The sequence below is a fragment of the Petromyzon marinus genome, chromosome 11, assembly GCF_048934315.1.
Source record: "Petromyzon marinus isolate PM22_M1 ecotype Great Lakes invasive population chromosome 11, UKy_Petmar_22M1.pri1.0, whole genome shotgun sequence".
Lineage (NCBI taxonomy): Eukaryota > Metazoa > Chordata > Hyperoartia > Petromyzontiformes > Petromyzontidae > Petromyzon > Petromyzon marinus.
This window is the reverse complement of record NC_133677.1, coordinates 13,380,623-13,399,003: the sequence shown is the minus strand read 5'-3', so window position 1 is coordinate 13,399,003 and position 18,381 is coordinate 13,380,623. Positions and strand designations below refer to the sequence as shown.

The window sequence follows — 18,381 nt, the reverse complement described above, 5'->3', positions numbered from 1 at the left end:
GTATCACCGAATTGTTAAACCAGCAAATGCACATCAAACATTGAGTGTGTACATAAAGTTTAAGGTTCTAAACAGGTATGTGAACCTGCTAGTACAACGAATAGATGTAAACTCCCTCCAAAGTTCCAAGAACCTGGCTTTCTCTCTGCTTCACCGTCAGCTGCCCAGTGTCAACTATTTGCTTCCTATTTTTTGGAGGTTAGTCCAATCAGGAATGGCTTTCTGGTGCCCAACTGGTTCGAGACAGATTGATGTCAACGAGGCTGGTCAATCACTTGTTCCCCTACGATCATCGATGCTGTCACTCCTGTACACCCCGACTCCTGATTGACACCATTAACCACATGCCATTCTTTTCGAACGTCTGCATAACTATGTAGGTATCTCCAACACACGTCCTCTCGGTCAAACTGCTCTCCATCAACGTTTCTATTAGCAATGTTGGCTACGTACGGCGCGGAAGAAGTTCAATATTCCTACGTACAACTGATATTTCCTCTCCAGGAAACCCCTATGCTCCAGTGTGCCACAAGGCTGGAACGTTGGCAATCTATCACCTCAGCCCTGACAAAATCAACTCCGTGCTTCACCGATAACCAGTTCCGATATTTACATTCCATCTCCTTCCAAATGCCATCACATTTGCTTTATTTAAGGCCGGAACAAGATAGACCGCTAGACAATTCTGGCAAACCGCCTGATGAAGGCGGTTGTAATCACCAGAGAAATGCCACGGCACTCAAACTGTAAATGTTGTTGGTTTACTCTCAAACAAACCGGCGTGCTGAAGTAGTAATTACCACGTTTTGTTCACGTGACAAATCTTACTAATTGGCTGTGTCGGGTGGTGGCGGATCTAACAACACATTAATATTTACGCGATCTAACCCAAAAACAACCTCTTATGAATAACATTGGTCGCGAAATCCTCCGACTACGTGTTAAACTCCTTACATCTAACGAAATTATTTATAGCTGAAACAGACCGCGAACGTTTGTGCCGATGACGCCCAGCTCCAACATTGCCATTGACCCCAAAAACAACTGACTTCACTGTCCATTCTCGTGTGGTGTCGGTAGCGTTTCTCCATTTCAAGTACGTGGCCCAAAACTGAAGTCACCTCGATTGACAAGTCCATTCTCATTAAACGTCTGCACCACGAGCCCATGCCGGCACCTCCCTCCTGACCCTTACTTCGGAGTCCATCACCCATCGAGCTCTCTCCCCCCTAACACCTCTCATCTCTCTTATACACACGCAAGGTCCACATATGTACCTTTACACCACTCCATAATTCTACGTGTCAAGTCAAAATAACAGGTGCAAATCTTTGCGTATGAACGGTCCTGTTGCACACACGCACAGTACATGGACACCACGTTTGTCAATAATCTGCTAGATTGCTAGATTACTAAACTATTTTTTTTCATTTTACCAGGCAAGGCCCACTGAGCTACACAGCTCTTTTTCAGAAGCGACCCAGCCACAAATTATAGCTCAACGAAGTGGCTTATCACGTGGAAATGGAAAGCAGCCGAATACTCTAAACACGTGATGTTGATTCAAAATTTGGAGGGAAAACCGAACCAAAGAAAAATCAATGTGACCACGGGGAAAGAAACACCGCAAACTCCAAAGATAAAACAAACATCAGGGTCGGCATTGAACACACGACTTCCTGTATACCGGGGGAAGTAGTTAACATCTCGCCACCGTGGCGGCCCATGACGGATCCCCCCGCCCCTTGCACTCTGGTCAGGTTGGTGAAGGCAGCCTATACAGTGAGGGAAAAAAGTATTTGATCCCCTGCTGATTTTGTACGTTTGCCCACTGACAAAGAAATTATCAGTCTATAATTTGCATGGTAGGTTTATTTGAACAGTGAGAGACAGAATAACAAAAAAATCCAGAAAAACGCATGTCAAAAATATTATAAATTGATTTGCATTTTAATGAGGGATATAAGTATTTGACCCCTCTGCAAAACATGACTTAGTACTTGGTGGCAAAACCCTTGTTGGCAATCACAGAGGTCAGACGTTTCTTGTAGTTTGCACACATCTCAGGAGGGATTTTGTCCCACTCCTCTTTGCAGATCTTCTCTAAGTCATTAAGGTTTCGAGGCTGACGTTTAGCAACTCGAATATTCAGCTCCCTCCACAGATTTTCTATGGGATTAAGGTCTGGAGACTGGTTAGGCCACTCCAGGACCTTAATGTGCTTCTTCTTGAGCCACTCCTTTGTTGCCTTGGCCGTGTGTTTTGGGTCATTGTCATGCTGGAATACCCATCCACGACCCATTTCCAATGCCCTGGCTGAGGGAAGGAGGTTCTCACCCAAGATTTGACGGTGCATGGCCCCGTCCATCGTCCCTTTGATGCGGTTTAGTTGTCCTGTCCCCTTAGCAGAAAAACACCCCCAAAGCATGTTTCCACCTCCATGTTTGACGGTGGGGATGGTGTTGTTGGGTCATAGGCAGCATTCTTCCTCCTCCAAACACGGCGAGTTGAGTTGATGCCAAAGAGCTCCATTTTGGTCTCATCTGACCACAACACTTTCACCCAGTTGTCCTCTGAATCATTCAGATGTTCATTGGCAAACTTCAGACGGGCATGTATATGTGCTTTCTTGAGCAGGGGGACCTTGCGGGCGCTGCAGGATTTCAGTCCTTCACGGCGTAGTGTGTTACCAATTGTTTTCTTGGTGACTATGGTCGCAGCTGCCTTGAGATCATTGACAAGATCCTCCCGTGTAGTTCTGGGCTGATTCCTCACCGTTCTCATGGTCATTGCAACTCCACGAGGTGAGATCTTGCATGGAGCCCCAGGCCGAGGGAGATTGACAGTTCTTTTGTGTTTCTTCCATTTGTGAATAATCGCACCAACTGTTGTCATCTTCTCACCAAGCTGCTTGGCAATGGTCTTGTAGCCCATTCCAGCCTTGTGTAGGTCTACAATGTTGTCCCTGACATCCTTGGAGAGCTCTTTGGTCTTGGCCATGGTGGAGAGTTTGGAATCTGATTGATTGCTTCTGTGGACAGGTTTCTTTTATACAGGTAACAAGATGAGATTAGGAGCACTCCCTTTAAGAGTGTGCTCCTAATCTCAGCTCGTTACCTGTATAAAAGACACCTGGGAGCCAGAAATCTCTGGTTGAGAGGGAGTCAAATACTTATTTCCCTTATTAAAATGCAAATCAATTTATAACATTTTTGACATGCGTTTTTCTGGATTTTTGTTGTTGTTCTGTCTATCACTGTTCAAATAAACCTACCATTAAAATTACAGACTGATCATTTCTTTGTGAGTGGGCAAACGTACAAAAACAGCAGGGGATCAAATACTTTTTTTCCCTCACTGTAACAATGGATTGTGTTGCTCTGCCCTCTACTGCACACAACGCATACAACACCTGTCTGGTCTCTCCGGCACGGCGATCACCCATACACATGCGTTACCCCTGCTTGGCTTCCACGATCTGGCGCATTGGTCAACCCAAATAATTAACACTTAATCCGTATCAGAAGGCCACAGATACAGCACTTGTTAATGTGCACTGCACCGCGATGGAAATGACAACGGATGTGCACATCACGCAAGTGCACAGCTTCGCGTGTGCAGTATGTAGAACTTCTTCTTTGGTTCTTTCGGTAAAGTCACGTAGAATGAGAATAAAATAATAAATTGATAAAATAAAATAACACAATAATATTCTCACGACGTTTCGGCCACAACACAAGCGGCCTTCATCAGGTGAAGGGAGCGCTGTCCTACCAGACAGTCTCGTCCCTTCACCTGATGAAGGCCGCTTGTGTTGTGGCCGAAACGTCGTGAGAATATTATTGTGTTATTTTATTTTATCAATTTATTATTTTATTCTCATTCTACGTGACTTTACCGAAAGAACCAAAGAAGATGAATCATTGCAGTCACGAAAGCTTTAAATCGAAATATGTAGAACTTATTTCGCACCGTACGTAGCCAAACAGGGGGCCTAATCAGGAGGTGCCAAACGATCCTTCGCACCGAAGAACCTGCTTGGCACTGCCACCACACAAGCACCACACAACTCACGTGCACCTCCGGCATGAAGCAGTCGTCCAGGAGATTGTGGACGCGCAGCCGGTGGCCTTCTGGGGGGCTCCCCCCCTCCTTCGCGGATTTGTCCGGGAACTCCACCTTAATGGAGGGAGGCGAGGAGGAGCTGTAAAAGTCGGCGGTGCCGGGGAAGCCGCCCGGCTGCTCTTCCAGGGACGAGAAACCCCGCGGCGTCGCCTGGCGTGGGGCATCGTCGACGTCCTCCTCCTTGGCGGGCGCTTCGCCGGCGCTGTCGCCGCCGCTGTTCACTTCTACTTCCTCCATCTCCTCCTCTTCCTCCTCGTCCGGGATGTCAATGTACAACTCGTCGCCCGACGACGACGAGCAGAAGGACAGGCACGAGGGGGATGCGGACCGCGGCGGCACCGGTGTCTCGGTGGGAGACAGGGCTGGGTGACCTGGCCCCGTGACATCAACATCATCCTCATGCTGCTGCTGTTGGCCAGGAAGAAGGGCTTCCAGAGACCTGGTCGAGACCGTGGGGTACGCGGGGCCCTGCATCATTACGGTGGTGGAAGGCCTCTTTTGGCCGCTGAAGTCGAGGGTGGCCGAAGCAACCTTGGTAATTATTTTCCCAGAAATGCCGTGAGATAGCGTGAAATCTGGGAGATATACTACATGCTGGCGCTCAATTGGGGCCCTCTGTGGCAGCATTCGGACGCACGAGGTCTCCGGGAATCTGCCTGAAATTCGGGAGAACGTAGGGACCTCGGTGAAGATCATCTCTGGGATCATCGCTCTGGTCGGTACCTGCGAAATGACTTTGTGTTGCACCCCGCCGGAGGCAGAGACCTTGACGAGCCCAAGTTCTGTGGGTGAACCGAACCAAAGTTTGGTTGGGTTGGCCATAGCGACGTTGCCATCGAATTGTCCCTTTGCCTTAAACATATTCTGCATCGAAAATTGGAAAGTGGGCACCGGCATCTTCAGGACACCCGGGTTCAAGTCGAACTTCTTATCCTCCTGTTCCAGAGACAACTGCTGCCGATGCTGCACGCTGGTGATGGTAGCAGCAGTGGCAGCAGCCACGGTGGTGCTGGGCTGTGGCGGCCCGGTGGCGATGATGGTGAAGACGCACGGAGGTCCATTATCGGGCTTCCTCGGCGGAGGCATGAGGGTCGGCATCTTCTTGCGCGGCTGGTACTTGTAGTCGGGGTAGTCCGCGTTGTGCTTGCGACGCAGGCGCTCCGCCTCGCACACGTACGGGGCCTTGTCGTTGGCGCCGAGCTCCTTCCAGCGCTGGCCCAGCAGCTTGGAGATGTCGGCGTTGTGCGCCGCGGGCACCGTCTGCATGATCTTGCGACGCTCCATCTGCGCCCACACCATGAAGGCGTTCATGGGACGCTTGATGTGGCCGCTCTTGGTCATGCACCAGGCCGGGTCGGCGCCCCGCGGCGCGTCACCACCGCCCATGGCCAGTGGGTCCTCGCTGTCTTCCGTCATGAAGTAGGAGGAGGAGGAGGAGGTGGTGAATGGTGACGTACAGGATGAGGAAGTGAATGAGGACGGGATGGGTGAGATAGACGACGGGACGGATGACAAAGCAATGGATGAGGTGATGTCTGTTGGGATGGATGAGGTGATAGCGGAGGAAGTGATGGATGAGGTGACATTTGAGGATGGGATGTAAGGTGTCAGGGATGATGGGACAGACGTGATGTTTGACTGATTTGAAGAGGCGTTGATGGATGAGGTGGTGATGGATGAGGATGTAATGTCAGTAGTAGTGATGGATGAGGGGACAGATGAGGATGGGATGGAAGATGTGGAAATGGAAGGGATGCATGATGGACTGGAAGATGTGGTGATGGATGTGGATGATATGGTTATTGTAATGGATGAGGTGATGGTCGATGGGATGGATGAGGTGATGGTCGAGGATGAGATTGATGAGGTGATGGTCGATGGGATGGATGAGGTGATGGTCGATGGGATGGATGAGGTGATAGTCGATGGGATGGATGAGGTGATGGTCGAGGATGAGATTGATGAGGTGATGGTCGATGGGATGGATGAGGTGATGGTCGATGGGATGGATGAGGTGATGGTCGAGGATGAGATTGATGAGGTGATGGTCGATGGGATGGATGAGGTGATGGTCGATGGGATGGATGAGGTGATGGTCGATGGGATGGATGAGGTGATGGTCGAGGATGCGATTGATGAGGTGATGGTCGATGGGATGGATGAGCTGGTCAACGGGATGGATGAGGTGATGGTCGAAGATGGGATGGATGCGGTGACGGTCGAAGATGGGATGGATGAGGTGACGGTCGAGGATGAGATGGATGAGGTGATGGAAGCGGAGATGGTTGAGGAGTCTCCGCACGCATCCTCCATCTCCTGGGGTGGTGGTGATGCTGGTGGTGATGGTGATGCTGGTGGTGATGCTGGTGGTGATGCTGGTGGTGATGCTGCTGGTGGTGATGCTGCTGGTGGTGATGCTGCTGGTGGTGATGCTGCTGGTGGTGATGCTGGTGGTGGTGATGCTGGTGATGCTGCTGGTGGTGGTGATGCTGGTGGTGATGCTGGTGGTGATGCTGGTGGTGATGCTGGTGGTGGTGATGCTGGTGGTGCCGCCACCGCCACCATCGTGCCGCTGCCGCAGTCGCTTCTACTTGGAGCGGCGTTCGCCATTCGGAGTCGCGACCCGAGCAGCTTAGGGGGGCAGCCCACTCCTCCTGCCACGACGACCCGCGGGCGCCCTGGTGGCCTCCACGACCACCGACCCGCGGGGGGGGGGGGGGTCCCCACGCACGCAGCGAGGCGCCAAGGAGGGCGGCTTCAGCGGCGAGAAGGCGGCGCGGCCGACGGTAGCGAGGCCTGCATCGCTACTGCGCAGCAGCAGCAACAACCACCAGCAGCAGCAGCGACACGATCAGCAGCCGAAACGTTGAGAGAGATCGGTGTGTAACGTCGCCAGAGGTCTCTCTCTCCCTCTCTCTCTGTGTTCGCTCTCTCTATCTCTCTCTGGGCGCGATGTAATAATCAGCGACACACTCGTCCACACACACAAAAAAGACCCGAGCGAGGAGAGTACCACACTGGTGGTGGTGGTGGCGGCAGCAGCACCAAGTCCTCAGAGACGGCGGCGGCGGTAGCGGTGACGAACAGAAGAAACGCAACAATGAGCCTTCGTGGGGAGTGGTGAGACAAAGGCGCTCGTGATCAGGGTGCCGAGTTGCGCCACACTTGGTCGTCTTCGATACTTTTTCTTTTAACCCCCCGGCGCGCGATGTCCGCAAGGGGATGAGGAGAAGGTGGCGGGTGGGTGGGAGGGGGGGGGCGGCGGTTTCGCTTCGCTTGGAGCTCCTCCCTAGGGCTTTATGATGATGGTGGTGGTGGTGGCCCCCCTTCACTCACCGCACGCTGCCGCCACTGCGGCCTCGTGAGGTCGCCGCGTGAATGGCCCGGGCCGACCCCCCCCCCCACCTCTCGGGGCCCCGCCCACCACGGTGACGTCGAATTTTGCGCGGCAACGTCGTTTTGCACGCGGCGACGTCGGGTTTTTTTTGCGCGGTGACGTCATTCTTTTACGCGGGACGTCATTTTTTTTGTTTATTACGCGGGAGACTTCGTTATTGCGCTGCGACGTCACCGCGTAGACGACGCGGTGACGTCGCCGCGCCACAAACGACGTCACCGCGGTGGGGTCTTGCAAAACGACATGTCGCGGTGTACAGTGTGCGCCACTTGAGCACTGTACACTGCACCGTGCGTGAGCGCCACAGGAGAGAGGGGCGCTTGGCTGGGCTGTAGCCGCGTGAAATATAAAGGCGTCCTTAAACACCGCCGTCGCCGCGGACAATTAGTGAAGGGGTTCGTCACGTTGGAGACGAAACCCCACAACTACAACATTTACAATTCGAGTAGCCCGCGAGGTACAACTCCCAGCAGCAGTAGCAGCAGCTTCATCAGGCAACAGTGTTGTTGGAGTAATGCTCCTCCTGTGTCGGTCTTAACGAGGGTATTCACTATTAATTACTCGTCTGTTCACAATCAAGTACTGTACATTGTGACTAATATTCCCTTGTCAAGTACTCTACATTAATGCAAAATCTTTTTCACTTTTACGTACATTCGCTATCGAGTACAATGCATTAACTGTTAAGAACCTCGAAACGTCGTGATTGATTTATTTTAATATTTTATATTTCTACATACGTGACTTTACCGAAAAAAACAATGAGTAATGTATGCAGTCACGAAAGCTTTAATTCTTTATTAACCTCAGTTGGCTTTGCCTGCAAGGATGGAGATGGTTTAATTGTATGTGTCTGGGTAATTTGTTCACCTTTGTACTTTGCACGACTATCATGTTTCTGTAACCTTTACCGAAAGAGCCAAGAATAAGACGAGTGATTAATAGTGAATACACTCGTTATGGTCGAAACGTGAGGATTTTTATTGTTTTATATATATTTTATTGTTTCTCTTCAACGTGACTTTACCGAAAGAGCTAAGAATATGAATTACTGCAGTCACGAAAGCTTTAAATCAAAATTGTTTTATAGCTTATCGGACTCCTCCAGTATACATAAATATTCTCATTCTGAAGGACTGTATGTTCACTTTCAAGTATATTCACTGAGGTATATTCACCATCTGCTAAACTATAATCACTCAAGTATATTGATGTCAGGTCGAGTGTGGTGGGGTAAAGTGTGGGTACTCTTACCTCCAACGCGTCTATCCAGGGTGGAAGAGAAGGCCAATTACCCACTATCGATTAGTTCTGAGCACGCCACTCACCGTCAGCAGTGGCGTGAGCAAGCGATTGCAGGGCTTCGCCTTTACTTTGTATACCAATGCGCATGTCATTTGCATAATTACGTAAACAATTAGCACACACAGAGCCCTCTCGAGACTTGCACGAGGCGGTAACTGATAACGCCACAGCGGCTATTACAATCGCCGTTAAACTGCAATAAATAACAACACTTTGCACGCTTAAAATATGTTGTGTTTTTTAAAGACTTAAATTATCTTTCAGTTCAAATGTCCAAACACATTCCAATCTGATTTCGTCCACCTGTTTATGTCCTCGCTTGTGATCCCGGGGGCCAACTGCAATAACTTCCTGCCCAAGGGATGCGCGCTCTGCTGTGCCTGCCAGTTGTTTAACTTTATGGGTGTATTGCTACTCTTAGGGGCCGTCCATAAATGACGTCACGCGATTTTGGACGATTTTTGACCCCCTCTCCTCGTCACACGGCGTCACAAAAAGTCAGACCCCCCCCAAATATGACGTCACAAAGCTCTGCCCCCCCCCACCAAAACCATATTTCCATTTTTAAAATAAAACATGCTTAAAATCGCTTTAAACTATTGCCATTGTAGTGCGTATTTTATGTGGCGCTTCACTCTGATGTTGTAGGAGCGTTATAACAATTAGTGTTGTTATAACAATTTTATATTTAAAGTTGCGAATTTTGATGTGACGTCACATTTGTCAAACCCCCCCTCCCCTCGTCACACATCGTCACATGTCTGACCCCCCCCGCAGGTGCGTGACGTCATTTATGGACGGCCCCTTAACACGTCCTTGACCTAACATTTCTCAATTATTGCAGCCTTTTGCCTAAATAAATATCCAGTTTGCAATCAGTACATATTGCCTGCGATGACCTGGATCGTTCCGTACATGGACGTTTGACACTAAAACAATTGTGGGGAGAAATGTAATCAGTTTTCTTACAGAACCGTGTCCAACCAGCTCCACAACCGAGCAATCCGTTGTGCAACTTGATTGCATGCAACTGAATCGCACGTGGACGTATCTCACCGGTTGCGAGCATTTGCAACTGCTCACAGCCACACGCAGGTGTCGATACGCGCTGTGATTTGTTGAGCACGCACATTTACAACCCTGCGGTTGGTTGGAACAATCCTGAACGCATTACCTCGCCGCACAACTACTCGCCCAGAGACGTGGACAAAGCAGTTGCAGGTGATGGTTAAGTTTGCGCGACTTTTGAGAGCGATTCGGTTTCGCAGCAGATTTGCACAGCCGTGCACCCGGCTCTAATGCTGAACCCTCACGAAGCTAAATTGACACATCTGCATTGGTGAATTTCTCAGGTTTAGTGTTAAGGCGCAAAGCTCAGGAAGCCAGGTTCAGGCACAGTTATAGCCCGTGTGTATCATTGTAATTGCGTCATCTTAACCTTGTTTTTAACCATCCCCTCCCCTTCCCAAATCCTCAATATCGAAGTGACTAATTGAAGCCAATTATGGGGTGTTGAATTGGCAGCTATGGTCATGTAATCGTTGAGTTATTATATCCGCGAAAAATTGTTCAAACCAATTCCGAACATTCCTACAGCTTCTTAGTTTTTTCGGTAAAGTCACGTTGAAGAGAAACAACAAAATAACAAAATATGGTCGAAACGTCGTGAGAATTTTTTTATCGTTTTATATATATTTTGTTATTTTGTTGTTTCTCTTCAACGTGACTTTACCGAAAAAACTAATATGAATTACTGCAGTCACGAAAGCTTTAAATCAAAATTCCTACAGCTATTAAAAAAATTGCTTTTGGAAATACTGTCAGTTGTATGTCAAGGTTAATAAATGCATTTAATGGGTTTCATGAGATGTGTAAGCTATGCAGGGTTATATCTTCTCTTCGGTGGCTCTGTTCACGTTCTAATTCAGGGCCTCTTGTAATAACTTACGCCTGGAAATACTAGAACGATCACTTTTTACTCAGAATCAGAATATGTATAACGGAGGAATCCGATGAGCTATAAAGCCCTCTTTCACAGATGTCACTCACAACCGCGCACCGACACAGAAGAGGCCATCAGCCCTTTAATGTCTCCACAAGTCATAAAGTCACAGTTCAATAGGTGCAAACGCTCCACTGCGACCTATGCAATTGTACCTGGAGGTGTGTGCACATTCAGTCGAATAAGCGGGTGCATGCGTGCAGGTCAGCGCGGCTGTGTGTCTCGAGGTGCGAGCATATTTCTGCGTGCGAACGTGTGCAGTTTGCGAACGGTAGTCTTATATGCAGACGCGTGCAAATGTGCGCATTTAGGTGGGATTTGTGCAACAAGGTTGCTAATGCTGTCATCATCTCAGCGACCTCAGTGTGATTCTCAGCAGAGGCTAACTGCAGTCGAGTGATATCACAACTACTTCTGGGCCCTCCCTAGGTAACAAAACGACTCGACCTTTAATTGATTAATAAAATAAACAGTAGCATTATCAGAAGAGGATTTTGTCTACGTTGGTGTTTATATAATTTATAACAAGATAAATTATTTCATGGGTGAATATGTAACGTTATGTTACCCTTGTAATGCTATTTCCTTTGTAAATGTAAGTCTTTACACGAAGCATATTGACACGACAAATGAGACATCTTTTTGCTGTTGCCGTATGAATTCGTTCAACTGTCAAACGGATAGTTGGGGTGGACAGAAGTCCTGCAAGACAAAACACAAAAAACATCGTATCAGTATTAGTGCATGAGGATTCATATCAGCATTCGGCAAAGTGGAGAAATATCACTAAATGCACGCAGACCACGTTGGAGAGCGTAACGTGGGGGTGGGCCAACCTATAACAGACCGTGTGCTAAAGAGTGCCCATGATGTCTGCAAAGAGCCAAGTATATATGTGTATATATTGATAGTTTTCGGCACAGCACGGGGGACATTCTTCACTGCTGTGCTAGTACGTTCCACGTTATGCCCCTTCAATAGAGCCACGTGTGGGTGGATTAAAGAGCCGCATTCTGCTCGGGAGACGCCAGTTGTCCACCGCTGGTCTAAGGAATCGATTCTAATGTTGGAGGCAATGACCACGAAGCACGGACATTTTCACACGAAGGCATTCCCACCCGATTTTAATCCCCACCCCACGTGAAGGCGAGCTGCCGGGGTGGAAGAGCATTTTTTGTGCGGCAGATCAATGATCCCTTCACAGAGCTGGGGGCAGCTTGCAGGGTTGGGACAATATAGTGTAATGGCATCAGGACGTTCGGCAGATTTGTAAGGCAATGCAAAGATCTAGATTGAAAACTAATTTCTTTAGAACTGATTGTTGTTGTGTTTAGTTTGTTATCTTTCCCCCGCACCCCCGATGAGCACGGTTGGCAACGTACGGTGCGAAAGACGTTCAACATATATCCATACATAGATGGATATAGCATCGCAGTTCTGACTTTGGTGTTTACAATAGGAGTACGTTTTGTTTATTTTGCTCGACTTTTCCCACAATTTCATCCCATCCGCGTAGTGCCGCGAGACGGAAGCGTCGATTCAGATCTCTTGCAGCGCAATACTCGACCGGTGTCACAGAACGGTCCATGGGGAGGGGAATACCACAGAGCTCCCGCCGAGATCGCTTCATGTAACCTCTGGTCTACACGCAGAAGGGGGCAGCACTTGACCACTCGGTCTGCCGCCAAGAGTAGCAATGCTCCCATAATCCAGGTTTTTTTGGGTTAGATCGCGTAAATATTAATGTGTCGTTAAACCCGCCACCACCCGACAGCCAATTAGTAAGGTTTGTCACGAAAACAGAGCGTGCCAATCCGTTACTAGTACAGCACACCGGTGTGTTGGAGAGCAAATCCACGACATTTACAAGCTGAGAACGAGGCTTCGCCAGTAATTACAACTAGCATCATCAGGCGATAGCCAGATTTGGCTTGATCTAACCCCCAAAAAAACCCCTGTATTATGGACGATATTGGTCACGAAAGCCTGCGTGTTGACTAGCAATGCCCGTCGCATAACAGTCACAACGATGTATGCTTCATACTGTACACAGAGCTGGAATGTATTAAGTGCTGAACCACATTTTATGTAATGGGTTTGCTTGTGTCTGCAGAGTAATCGGCGACTGCGCTGAGACTGATCAACTCGCTACATTTGAGAAGTAATTTTAATTAACAGGTCTGAACACCCCAGCCACTCACATTTAGAGTGAGCAACTAATAGTGAGCAAATAATAGTAAGCAAACAGTTATAGCAGCACCGCGAGAGCGCCTTGCATCAACACGACAGATAACAAATCAGCGCCAGGTGCTTGATGATTTTTCTAGTATCTGCTCATCAATTGTGGCAGTATATGCAAGAAAATGAATAGTATATGCAATGTTAGGCAATTCGGGCAATTGCACACCTAAAGATGTACATGCTGCACTGTCAAATAATAACACTATTTAAAGTGGAAGATTACTCAATGGTTATGTAAATTGTGGCGTATCCAATTAAAATCGTGGGTGGACAGCGTTGTGGTGGGGGGGGGGTGGGCGATTTAAGAAACTTGCTGATGATTTAAACAGCGGGAGCTGGGAGATTGAACCGGCGACCTCTGGATGGCACTGCACTGTGATTACCATTCTACCGCGGCAGCTTCATGAATTATATCGCCTCAAGCTTATATAAACGAGAAAAATACACTTTTTTATTTTACCAGGTAAATTAGATTTTTCTTAAGCAACCATACTTTCTCGCTGATAACAAATACACAAAGCGTATCGATGTATGCATCAATTATCTCTGTGTACGTAATTTTTACGATACTTTACGCCACTGTTGCTTAAATTATTTAAATATAAAATATGCATAACATGTAAAGATACGATATATTGTTTCAGCTGGTTGATTAAAGATATCAGTCACTTTTGTGTTTGTTGTGATATAAGCAACAGATCCTTGCATTTACACAGGTCGGTGGGAAGGCAAAGGGCAACTTCTAATATAAGCACACTACTTCAGATATAAGGACAGCTGCGCTTGATCTTCACATCAGGTTTCTAGTGTGTTCATTGAACACTCTGAACATCCTATCGGTGGAGCGGGGCACGGGGGGACCTCAATGGCAGACAAGCAAAATCACAGACAAGCAGTTTCCATGTGACTCCTCATGTCTGTCAAAAATTGATTACAAGGAAGGTCACGCCATGTTCCGTGTTATCTGTCTCGTTAGCTACGGCAAGGACAAAATGACGTCTTTTGAAACGTGGCAATTCCCTCTCGGCGATTTAGCATTGGCTTGAACCTAACGACAGCCTAACAACAAAGCTTCCTCCGAAACGTTCAGTTTACACGGTCGCGGTGTTTCAGCCCCCCCACCCACCCCCTCAGGTGTTTATTCTGGATAAATTTCAAATTAAAATTTTTTGGGATATAATATTAGGATTTTAGGCCCAATTTTCTGAACACGTATATCTCCGGCTTCTCAATCCACGTCTCAAACGATGTGCCCCTCTTCACTTCGCCTGGTATGTAGGAGGTTGTGGGTTCAATCCCAACCATGACGCCTGCTGTATATTTGGAGTTTGCGTGTTCTCCCCGTTGTCGAGCGGACACATTTATAATCAACATTCGTTTAAATTATTTGGCTGCTATAAATTTCCACATGATAAGCCATTTCGTTCAGCTATTATTTGTGGCCAGGTCGCTTCTGAAAAAAGAGATATAGCTCAGTGAGTGTTGCCTGGTAAAATAAAAATAATTTATAAAATAATAAAAATATAAAACAATAAAATTCTCACAGCGTTTCGACTGCAACACAAGCAATCATCATCAGGTGTGAAAACCGCCACTTTTTTCAATTTTTTTGCTGTGGTTTTCACACCTGATGATGATTGCTTGTGTTGCAGTCGAAACGTGAGAATTGTATTCTTTTATATTTTTATTATTTTATTGTTTCCCTTCGTGAGTTTACCGAAAGAACCAAGAATATGAATCCCTGCAGTCACGAAAGCTTTAAATCAAAAATAGTTTAGGAGTTTAGCTCCCCCCACTCAACACATCTCCCACGTTGCATTGGGGGTTGTGACACAACCCATCACCGTTTGTTCCAGAGATTCGCAGTTCCAACTTGACAGAACCTCCGGTTAATACTGCAGGTGTATTAACCGCAAAATATGCAGTCTGCTTCACAGTGGGCGGCGTTCAAGATCCCCTGATGTCATTTGAAATGCGTATGCTGACGTCACGGTCCAAATTTGTCACATTTTTTTTAAAGGTTAATCAACTGATTATACACGCAACTAAAGTGAGCCCCTCTAATGAAACTGCTGCAGACTATGGCTGTGAAACATAGCACCTTGGTGATAGCCTTGCACGATGAGAATGACGTGAATGTAAATTATTCCCTGCTCCTCTCGTTCCCCACTGCACCCGCCTCCACCTCAGTCGCAGCGACGCAGCGCTCGCTAATGCCACGGCCAGAGGGACGTGGTGCTGGTGAAAGGCCGGCCCACGGAGATGGACGTGGCGTGGAGATTTGTCGAGCGAGAGGCAAGAGATCCGTGGAGTGAGAGAGGCAGAGACGTAGTTCGGGAGAGGCACGGGGTGCGAGGAGCCATGGCCGCGTCTCTGTGCAAATGACGTCTAACCGTTGAGCGAGATAATGCCACCACAGTAGGGAAGGGCGCATTGCGGTCTAAAAAAAACCTCGCAACATAAGAAAGAGTTAACACATTGTATGGTGGGGAAAACGTCCCGAGGGATTGCTTGGGGCAGAATAAAATTAAATTCTGGCGATGTGAAACGTTTTGGGGCTTTAAAAAATGTGAGCTAGTTGTGTAAAAATGACCGAAACGGACACACGGTAAAGCGATGTATTCCTCAACTTACTCTACAGCTATTACATGCCAACATAGTTTGCATAACTTACGTGGTTGTGTACAACATGGGCATAAGCACATGTAATGTGAGTGAGTTCAGTGTAAACAATATTCAAATTTGCACAATAACATTAGTCTCATAACACCAGTATGCTGCAAACAAACAGTCCATATGTATTACCTAATTTGACACTTGTGGGTGACTATTGTACCACAGTAGAATGTATGAATAATATTACATAATGTTGATGTTATGTATACCGCAATTTTATTCTAAAGTCACTTCATAATAAACACAACTTTCACGCATCTTCCACACCTCTAATATTCGAGTTATGTCCAATTACTCGGATTCCGTATACTGTCATTGACCACACAATTGTGGTATCGTTTGAGTGAAAGTAACAAAAGAGTCAAGTTCTGAGGCCTGACAATCAAAGGAGGGCAAGATTTTCTCAGTAATCTTGGGATCAAATTTGATCAAATCTCTTGTCACTGGCACCAGTCAGATGGGCTGGTAGAATAATAATAATACGAATAATTCATAATTATTTCAGAGTTGTACCGTGCACTGTATTCTCTCGAAGACAGAACAACTCGGAGGTACGAGGAGTAACCACAGACGAGTGTGAAGGTACCAGCAGCCACGTGGTAAGCAGGTGGCAAATTCCCCCCCACCCCAAGATCTGCGGTCCTCTATATATGAAAGCTTTATCGATCAATTAATGGGTGTTTACATATGGAAGGAATCCGGAGACAAACCACGGGTGCAAGTGCAGCACACCGTCTCTTACAGATGGAACAGGTGGAGTCCAAATTTGCTGGCGAGTTTCTAGCTGGAAAGCCAGAGTATGGCGCCTCCTCGACTTCCATGGGAAGGGCGTTTTAACAACATTTGGAAGCAAGTCTAGACTACGGCCGACGTCAAAAATAAACATCACATACAGTGACCCTACCATCGATGCTCACGGTTTCAACCTTCCACGCTGCCAATGGTCGACCATCAACCGAATCAGGACCGGGCCACTTGATGGTGCACAAATTGCGCATCAAAGATTCGGTGGCGTGCGAGTGTGAGGCCACGAATCCCAAACCATCGACCTCATCGTGTAAACACTTTGCCACTGCTGCCGTCTTCACTCCTTTCAAGGAGGAACGGAAGAGATCCACTCTGCGTCTGAACAGGCAATTGAGTGGATAAGAACATCCAAAATGACATCTTTAATCTGCTGCTATTAATCCACACGAAAGAAGAAGAAAACGCGCGTGTGATCCATCAACCCTCACTCCCCCCACAGTGCTGGATTACTGACTGGCGCCGCCACCACCGTCCTGGCTGAAAAAGGGGGCACACGAATGCTTTGGGTTTTAAAAGGTGGCTGTCGAGGCGCTGCCTTACGTGGCAGCGTCCCAGTCACAGGCTCGCCAGTCCCTCCGCAGGCCTTGCAGCTTCTTCGTGTCCTCCCCGTCCAGCGTGAAGCCAAAGCTCTGCAGCACAAAGCAAGATGGCAGCAGAAATACGAAGGTCAGCCATGATTCGGGTCAGAACTTGAGACGTACTCTGTGTACAAAGGGACATTGTTGTGTTTTTAATGGAAAATGCAAATTACGATATCGCACTGTTGCGTAGGTTTTCGCCGCTGGAAGGAATATCTGTCTCGCGTGATTTCTGGTTGCACCCTCATTGTGTTGAGCATGATAGCAACAGCAGTGGGAGCTTCGATCGTTGACTTAAGCCTGTGCATATCTATTGCTGGGTAGACAGAGGCAACTCCCAATTAACTTCTAAGAGTTTCAGTCAGCATGGTTATATCTGGATTGAGAGTCCAGCATGGTAACGTCTCCACCAGTGTATCCCAACCTGTTCTGGGTAAACTTTCCACGATAAACAGAGGAGATGTGAAAATGCACCCCTGGAAAGAAGAAGCTGCCGTGTGATGACAAAGAGAGATGCAGAAAGTCAGTCAGAAAGAAATAGATTCACGATATAGAATCTTGATTTGAAGCTTTCGTCACTGCAGGAATCCATTCTCTTTAGTTCTTTCAGTTGTCCTGCTGTATCGGGTCCGCCTGAAGACGGTCGCTTGTGTTGCGATCGAAACGTCGTGATTTATTTTATTTCTACCTACGTGACTTTACCGAAAGAACCAAAGAGCAAGATATAGAAGTAGAAAAATAAAGCCATTTCCAGAGAACCAAAAATAAAACCAGCCCCAAGTTAATAAATACACGGTGGAAAATCATGCATAAGCATGGTACTGTAACGCTTTCCAACGTACGATTGTCCTTGGGACGTATTTTGTAGAGCACCTGCAGTATTCTGGACCACCTTACGTGGCGTATCGATCAGCAGCGTGGGCACGAACGGAGGCCGCGTGGAGTGTGCAAAGAATGGAAAGTGTGCAATGAAGCATGGAGAGGTGCAATGCGTGGAATTACAATGGCAGAGAGGAAGGAGTGGATCTGAGAACACGTGTGTAGGTTTAAGTCATAATTAAAACCATTGAGCGAGTCTGAAAGGACATCCACCCAGGAGATGGGGCCGATGAAGTCAGCACATGTGCGGGTGCTAAGCGGCTTGTTCCATTGCAGAGCCATGAAATATGGTGATGGCTTGAGGAGGCATTCGTCCAGCAGTGGATTAACCACAGCTGATGGTGAGCAAGTTCAGACATAAAAAAAATATA

At 47.6% G+C, this 18,381-nt stretch overlaps 2 protein-coding genes across 3 annotated transcripts in view; both read right to left on the bottom strand.

The window, feature by feature from the left end:
* Positions 1–7,403, bottom strand: part of LOC116941195 (uncharacterized) — a 32,226-nt gene extending 24,823 nt beyond the window's left edge. The window contains exon 1 of one of the 2 annotated variants that reach the window (XM_032951957.2): positions 4,075–7,403. In XM_032951957.2, the coding sequence (XP_032807848.2) occupies positions 4,075–6,735 (2,661 nt within the window). In that variant the 5' untranslated portion in view covers positions 6,736–7,403. The remainder of the gene's footprint in view (positions 1–4,074) is intronic. The other variant, XM_032951958.2, reaches the window with a different exon arrangement.
* Positions 7,404–10,891: 3,488 nt separating this feature from the next.
* Positions 10,892–18,381, bottom strand: part of LOC116941196 (aldo-keto reductase family 1 member B1-like) — a 28,289-nt gene continuing 20,799 nt past the window's right edge. The window contains exons 9-10 of the mRNA XM_032951960.2: positions 17,094–17,182; positions 10,892–11,531 (exon numbers count right to left, since the gene is read on the bottom strand). Of these exons, the coding sequence (XP_032807851.1) occupies positions 11,495–11,531; positions 17,094–17,182 (126 nt within the window). The 3' untranslated portion in view covers positions 10,892–11,494. The remainder of the gene's footprint in view (positions 11,532–17,093; positions 17,183–18,381) is intronic.